The sequence below is a fragment of the Lampris incognitus genome, chromosome 6, assembly GCF_029633865.1.
Source record: "Lampris incognitus isolate fLamInc1 chromosome 6, fLamInc1.hap2, whole genome shotgun sequence".
NCBI lineage: Eukaryota > Metazoa > Chordata > Actinopteri > Lampriformes > Lampridae > Lampris > Lampris incognitus.
In genome coordinates, this window is record NC_079216.1 from 34,754,981 (window position 1) to 34,763,400 (window position 8,420).

The 8,420-nt window shown below is 43.2% G+C and overlaps 1 protein-coding gene across 2 annotated transcripts in view; it reads right to left on the reverse strand.

Annotated features, from left to right (window-relative positions):
* Positions 1–8,081, reverse strand: part of lrrk2 (leucine-rich repeat kinase 2) — a 78,591-nt gene extending 70,510 nt beyond the window's left edge. For both annotated transcript variants that reach the window (XM_056281393.1, XM_056281392.1), the window contains exons 1-2: positions 7,406–8,081; positions 5,706–5,791 (exon numbers count right to left, since the gene is read on the reverse strand). In XM_056281393.1, the coding sequence (XP_056137368.1) occupies positions 5,706–5,791; positions 7,406–7,625 (306 nt within the window). In that variant the 5' untranslated portion in view covers positions 7,626–8,081. The remainder of the gene's footprint in view (positions 1–5,705; positions 5,792–7,405) is intronic.
* Between the last annotated feature and the right edge of the window lie 339 nt (positions 8,082–8,420).

Consider the following 8,420-nt stretch of genomic DNA (forward strand, 5'->3'; position numbering starts at 1 on the left):
TGTACTGTGTGTACTGTGTGTACTGTGTGTACTGTGTATTAGGGATGAACAATATATCATTTCAGAATCAACATTGCAATATACACATGCAATAGTCATACCACAAAGGATACAGTGTAAGGCAAAGTGGGTCCATTATGTACCGCAAAGGATACAGTGTAAGGCAAATTGGGTCCATATGTTTGGCTAAAAATCTTATTGCTTAAAAGGAAAACAAAATCTCACGAGGTCTACTTTTTTATGACTACTCTTGAAGAAAACTATTCAAGTGCATCTAACAAGTAATATAATTTAATTTGATTAAATAACTTATTGAGATAGGCTCCAGTATCCCTGCGACCCCGAGTAAGGATAAGCGGCTTAGATAATGAATTATTCATTCATTCATTCATTCATTCATTCATCAGCCACTTCTCCCGGGTCAGGTCGCGGTGGCAGCAAGCTAAGTAGGGCACTCCAGACGTCCCTCTCCCCAGCAACACTCTCCAGCTCCTCCTAGGGGATCCCAAGGCGTTCCCAGGCCAGACTGGACATGTAGTCCCTCCAGCAAGTTCTGGGTCTACCCCAGGGTCTCCTCCCAGTTGGCCATGCCCTGTAAACCTCCAAAGGAAGGCGCCCAGGAGGCATCTTAATCAGATGCCCGAACCACCTCAACTGGCTCCTTTCAACGCAAAGGAGCAGTGGCTCTACTCCAAGCTCCCTCCGGATGTCTGAGCTCCTCACCCTATCTCTAAGGCTGAGCCCAGACACCTTACTGAGGAAAATCATCTCAACTGCTTGTATCCGTGATCTCACCGTTTCGGTCACTACCCAAAGCTCATGACCATAAGTGAGGGTTGGAACGAAAACTGACTGGTAAATTGAGAGCTTTGCCTTCCGGCTCAGCTCCTTCTTCACCACAACGGTCTGGTACGTCTGCATTACTGCTGATGCTGCACCAATCCGCTTGTCAATCTCCCGCTCCATCCAACCCTCACTCATGAACAAGACCCTGAGATACTTGAACTCCTTCACTTGAGGCAACAACTCATCCCCAACCCGGAGGGAGCAATCCACCATTTTCCGGTAGAGAACCATGGCCTAAGACTTGGAGGTGCTGACTCTAATCCCAGCCATTTCACACTCAGCTGCAAACCATCCCAGTGCGTGCTGGAGGTCGCGTTCTGATGAAGCCAACAAAACCACATTATCTGCGAAGAGCAGAGATGCAATTCCGAGGTTCCCAAAATGGACACACTCCTCATCTTAGCTGCGCCTTGAGATCCTGTTCATGAATATCACAAACAGAATAGGAGACAAGGGACAACCTTGGCGGAGTCTGACACCCACTGAAAACGTGTTTGATGTTGTGCCAAGAATGCGGACACAGCTCTCACTTTGGTTATACAAGGACCGGATGGCTTGTAGCAACTGCCCCGGTACCCCATACTCCCGCAGTACCCCCCACAGAGTGCCCAAGAGTAGATGGTCATAAGCCTTTTCCAAGTCCACAAAACACATGTAGACTGGCTGGTCAAACTCGCATGCCCCCCTCAGCACTTCCACAAAGGTAAAGAGTTGGTCCATTGTTCCACAGCCAGGAGGGAATCCGCATTGTTCCTCCTGGATCCGAGGTTCGACAATCGGTTGAAGCCTCCTTTCGAGCAGCCTAGAGTAGACCTTCCCAGGGAGGCTGAGCAATGTGATGCCCCGATAATTGGATCACACCTTCCGGTCCCCTTTTTTGAATATGAGAACCACCACCCCAGTCTGCCACTCCACAGGTACTGTCCCCGACCTCCACTCGACACTGAAGAGGTGTGTCAACCAAGACAGCCCAACAATGTCCAGAGCCTTCAGCATCTCAGGGCGAATGTCATCCACACCCGGTGCCTTGCCACCGAGGAGCTTTTTAACTACCTAAGAGACCTCTGCCAGAGATACGGGTGGGGCTTCCCCTGAGTCTTCAGACTCTACCTCCTCCACTAAGGATGTGTTAGTCAGGTTCAGGAGCTCCTCAAAGTGTTCTTTGCAACGCTCGACAACATCCCTAATCCGGGTCAACAGTTCCCCTCCCCGGCTGAACACAGCCTGAGTCAAGCCCTGCTTCCCCTTCCTGAGTCGCTGGAGGGTTTGCCAGAACTTCCTTGCGGCCAACCGAAAGTCCTCCTCCATAGCCTCACCGAACTCCACCCACACCCAAGTTTTTGCTTCCGCGACCGCTGAAGCGGCAGCCCTTCTGGCCTCCCAGTACCGGTACATGTCTGCTACTTCAGGAGACCCCTGGGCCAACCAAGTCCGAAAGGCCTTGGTTGGCCCAGGGGCAACCAAGGCCTTTGAATCTATTCATTCATTCATTAGCCTTTCGGATAATGAATGAATGAATAAATAATTTATTGGACGACAGCCTTATTTTCCCCCCTAAATATCGGCCCAATCATTGCTACAGCGATAACTACCTTGCAAATTGAGCTACCGAAGTTAAAAGCTGCATTTATCTGGTGAAATCATGTAACTTCTTTTTATATTTCAACACTGCAATACAGTGTTTCCCCTGCAGAATTATGAGCGCCACTGCAAAACTTTCACATGATCACTACTATCAATGGGCTACTAATGATTCTCACTCGCACACAGAGCAAGCACTATAAAACCCTACATGATCGTGGAATTGTTTTGAGTCATTGACTGGTGCATCAAATCCCAGAAGGCTCCCTCTCCTCATTCATCAAATGACATCTATGTGAAAGGTACTCCTTTAAGGAATAGGGCAGTGCATAATGTGTGTGCATAGCAAGTGTGAGAAAGTGAGTGGCAGAAAAGTGACGGTGAATACGAGCGGAGCAGAGGAAAAGGTTTGCATTAAAGGCCCTTTCAGATACTCTGAGTTTGTGGGAACAGTGGCTGATATCTGTCACTAGATTGAGTCTGAAATAGGTCCAATAAAAAATATTTTTTGTGTGCATGTGTGCGCTATAGGTATGATATGAGTATGCATATTTCATAGTTTTTAATTTAACATGAAATTAGTTAACGTGTATACTAAATGTTTTAAAAGGGAACATGAAAAATAAAAGCCTAACAGGAAACAATTTGATATATATCAAATTTCACTTTTAACATGGTTGCCAATGTGCTTCAGGTAGCACAGTGGCCCAGTGGCTAGCACTGTTGCCTCACAGCAAGAAGGTCCTGGGTTCAAACCCCAGGCCATCCCAGGTCCTTTCTGTGTGGAGTTTGCATGTTCTCCCTGTGTCTGCATGTGTTTCCTTCAGGCACTCCAGTTTCCTCCGACCATCAAAAAGACATGTATGTTAGGATTGATACTCCTGTCTGTGCCCCTGACCAAGGCATGGCAAGACGAACTGGAGTTGGTCTCCGGGTGCTGCACAGTGGCCGCGCACTGCTTCTAGCTACACAGCTAGGATGGCTTAAATGGAGAGAGTGAATTTCCTTGTAAGTCTGTACAAATGACAAATAAAGGGGCGACATGGCTCAGGAGGTAGAGTGGGTCACATAGTAATCGGAAGGTTGCCGGTTTGATCCCCGGCTCCTGCAGAGAGTGTGTCGAAATGTCCTTGAGCAAGACACTGAACCCCTAACTGCTCATGATGAGCAGGTTGGCACCTTGCATGGCAGCCTCTGCCATCAGTGTATGAATGTGTGTGTATGAATGGGTAATTGTGAGGCATGCATTGTAAAGTGCTTTGAGTGGTCTGGTCGGTAGACTAGAAAAGCGCTATATAAATGCAGTCCATTAACCATTTAAAGTGTATTCTATTCTATTCTATTCAGTTGTGTGCACTCGTGTGAAAGACAAACATGCAAGCCTATGTGTGCTATAGTACAAAGTGGTCAGAAACTGATTTGATGCACTATGTTGTGTGGCTTTATGGCAAGCCATGCGCTATTGTCTTTTACATAACACCTAACACAATAGTTGAACTGTGTACTGATGTCAGTTAAAAAAATGTTTGCCCCCCCCCCCAACGCAAATGTCAAACTCCGCCTATGATTGTGTGTCAGAATTACCTGAATTCTGCAACACAAGTTCACACTTATAACAAGACCTCGGGAGGAAAGCCCTATCTTGGAAACATGTTTCCAACCAAGGAGGCATATCAGGGACAGATGCATCTGCTGGCAACAACAAAATGATAAACTTGTCCTGCTAGAAGTTTTGACAACTCTGCCTATTTTGCCCTGTCGTCCACGACTTCCCTGAACACTTAGTCAGATGTACACTGAACCCAGCAGCGCATGCAGCTCAAATCGCGTTGTCTCTAAAAGGGCCATAAATTGTCAATCTGGTAGTAAATGTACATACAGTACAGGGTTTTCCCTACCATTAAAAGGCTTAGGAGCAGCACCCAAGCGGTTTTGGGCACCGCCTAAGCCGAAGGAATGTAAAATCAATGTGGCGAGCATCAGAACTAACTTAATAACTTTTCCCAGGTTGTAGTTGGTCCCTAGTGGACTTCTTTAGCAAGTTTTGTCTTTAAGTTTTTTTTTGGGTGTTTCTTATTCATTATCTGCTCTAGCTTTTCCAACTTTTCGTACACAGATATGGCAATGGTCCAAAATGATGTGAAACTGCATATATTTTATTGAAAAACATTTTTGGGTGAGGACTCCCAAACCTCCTGCCAAATATGTGCATCTCTTCCACAAGTCTAAGGAAAACCATCAATTTTAAGCTATTGTGACACATGTGAATACAGGCCGGCGTCGCATGCTCATGGACATATGGCACGCACAAATTTGCAAAAAAACAAACATTTTGCAATGTTGATTTTTTTTTCAATATTGTTCAGCCCAAGAAAGTAAGGAAGAAAGAAAGAAAGAAACTAGAATAGCAGGACAGCAGGTATGAAAACAGGAAATGATTGGAAATCTTCACTCCAAAAGCAAACAAAACAAACAAACAAAACAACTAAGAAAGTAAGTAAGACAGTAGGTGAAAGTAAGTAAATGATAACATCATATTTCTTATGTACAGATATATATCTATATTGGATATATCTATGGTTTATCAGAATAATGTATTTGAAATGAATTACTTTGCTCTTATCTAGCACAATGCAACGCATGCCATGCACCTTTTCAAGACTTCCTTCCTCATTAGGGTGTGTTCAGCTCACATTAGATTCATAATTTTTGTCACTCTGCAGTGTCATAACTGATAAGATGACATACATACGAGTCACAAGACCTTACCAACTTTGGAGATAAGACACGGGTGTTTTGGTTTTGATAGAGTGAAACTAGGTAGCTCTATGTGAAATTAAAATGCCAGGTGCTGTGACTAGATAAGCACGGATGCGTTCTTTCTGAAATGTCTGTATTCAGTTTGAATATTCAACCTTGAGATCACTATTTGTGGCATTTTCTGCTATTTTTTGCTGTCCTGCCATTTAGAGAGGATGGTGGAAATGAAAGGAACTGATTAAAAAGAGGGTATATGGAATGTCACATAGATACTGGATCCAGGAAGTTGCCATTAGGTCTGAGACCTTGTGGCATGTGTGTTGAGTAGTTCAGTCAGAGACAACCCCTTTAAAATGACTTTTAAAACAGCATATAAACTACATACCAGCTCGACATATGAATTCCTTAATACATGTAAATATGTTGTGTTAAGATAGACACAAATGTGCGTGATCCCAAATTAGATATGTAAAAAGTGAGACAGACGGCAGTTAATGTTCTTGTACATAGTTCCTTACCTGCTGAACTCCTCTGCTGTTATTGTAAGATGAAAGTGCCACCACAAGAGGCCCATGGACATTTTTATCTTCAAACAGCTCCGCTGCTGCACAGAGTAGTAAAAGTGAGGGACCACGCTTGAGTTTTTCAAAAGAGGCAAATCAATATTTAGAGTTACAGCTGATAATGCAAACACTCCTGTTGTTACCCATAATATTACTATTATCGCTATAATTAGGGATGCATCTATATTAATACTGGTATTGGATATCGGGTCAATACCAGGCCAAAATGTAGTATCGGTATCAGCGATTTTACCAAGGAATAAAATCTGATACCAAAGCTATAAGTAACATGTCATGAATAAAAGCACATTGACTTGATTTTACTGCAGTTTTGACACACAGGAGCCTGTATATATTAAATGATAAAAAAAAATCTTTGTGATTCTATCTTAATTCGTTTGCCTATTGAACCCAAAGTAGTGATCAAAGTCTGCACTGTTCAGCAAATGTAGAGTACCAGATCAGTACTCGGTAATCAGTATCGGCCGATACTTGTAGATTTGTACTTAGCATCTGTACCGACAGTGAAGCAGTAATATCAGTGCCACCTTAGTTATAATTCATTATTACAGATTTTCTGCACTTATCTCCTCCTACAGTTTGAGATGTTGACACCAAACTAACTTTAAAAGGTTTGACCCAGTTTTGAGAAGTGTGCTTTTATTTCTACCTTTTGATATCTTTAATTTTTTTTGAATATTTAAGTTTTATTATCGATTATTTTCACAGACATACAAACAGTGAAATGATCACCTCAGCTAGAGTGGAGATGTAGTTGGTAATGGCATATGAGGCTAAACCAATCGTGTTTGTAAAATAACTCCTAATCTCAGCTCTCTTACTGGCTAGTGTGGCTGATAGCCTTCCATTGTAATTCAAGCCTTGTACGATTTTGTATTGCTATCAGTAATAATGGCAGTCATAATGAGAGTAGTAATTACAGTAGGAATAGTAGTGTAGTAGTGGTAGTATTGGCAGTGCCCATAGTATTAGTACTGGGAGTAGTGGTAGTAGTTCCTTAGAAACTCCCCAGCCCAACCTTGCCAGCACCTAGTACACCCTAGCAACCACCATGTGCACTTCAGCAACCCCCCTGTACACCTTGGCAATCACCCAGTAATAACCTAGCACCCAAGCAACCGTCTCATACACCCTGGCAACCACCTAGTAACACATTAGCAACTACCCAACAGGCCTTAATAGCCACCTTGTAACGACGTAGTAACACCTTAGGAACTACTAATAGCAACTATCAAATTAACCAGCACTGCTGATCAGCAATCACCCGCATGTTCTTCAGTTAAACCTCTCTGGTATTAACTGCCAATACAAGGCTCGAGAATTAATTTATCAAACAATAGCAAGACTAAAATTAACGGCTAATCAATTATGGGTGCAAATCTAGTATCTTAACTGTCTAATTTAGCTCATTTGTGAATAAACACAGGTGTGTTTTTATGTTTGGAGATAGCGTCAATACACGATCTGAAAATGTACAGGGGAAATTATCACAGATTTGTGCTGGTGACAACTGTCATACAAAAATACATCACATTAAGATATAAAGAAAAACAATCATTTAACAAAAACAGCTGGCTTTTGCGGCAATAGATGAATACATGTCTCGGATCAACGTGGGTGAACACGTTTCTTACCACAGTCGGTGTGTGCCAGAAAAAGCAGATCCTGGATTATTTGAATGAGTGTCATTAGCTGTCTGTCCTGTTGTGGGTTTTTTAGCCTCACTATTAGTTTCTTCAACCTCTCCTCCAGTTCCTCTTTGTCAACCATGGTTATACTGTTTTTTAACCGACGACTCGGTGCGTATTTAGCTACGATGCCTCGGGGCCGACAGAGGCTTTCCAGTGGTAGCATTGTTGCGGGATAGCATGAAAATAAACAAGCATGCTAGCCATTGGCAAAATTCACAGAGGACAGACGACGCGGCAGAAATCACATACTCGACAGACCGGAGTTGTCACAGTCATCCTCGGAAAAGGATCCTTTGAGAGGGGGGGCTACTTTCTTGTTGATGAAGTTCTCCTCGGCTGAGATATTCTGTTGATTCAGAGACGTTTTATTCCCCTCCGACAGGCGTGTTCTCCGGTCCATATGGTCAAATCATATGACTTGAGTCAGAAAAACTTCCCGGTTGGTGAAGAACACAATAACCAGGGGACCGACTGCCTGGGTACTGCCCATTCTCTCAAATAAAACGACGCCAAAGGTAGTGTGTTAACCTAAGTGCACAGTCCAATTTCGTTTATGCTGCAATTTTGCTTTGTCTTATCTACTTTCACAGTTTTTGACTACTTGTGAAATTCATTACATATTCACTATGCCGCTCTCTGCTGTCGCTCATCGGTTTACTGCAAGTTAAAACATCAGGATAGTCCTTACTCACCGCGTAAACCATTTGTCGCCAACTGTACAAATGTACAAATCAAGCACTGTCGTGTTTGCAAGACGAGTCGCTTTACGGCGCTTCGAGGCAACAGTTTATGTATGCGTTGTATCTGTAATGGGAAAGGGTTAGATTTTGGACGTTGTCGTATCAATCACTTACTACTACTGACCGTACATATAAAGAAGCAAAGCATTATTCTTAAAACAATGGACGATGACTTCGCTGAAAAAGACATACGGGCCACTCGAAAGGACATTAGTCTG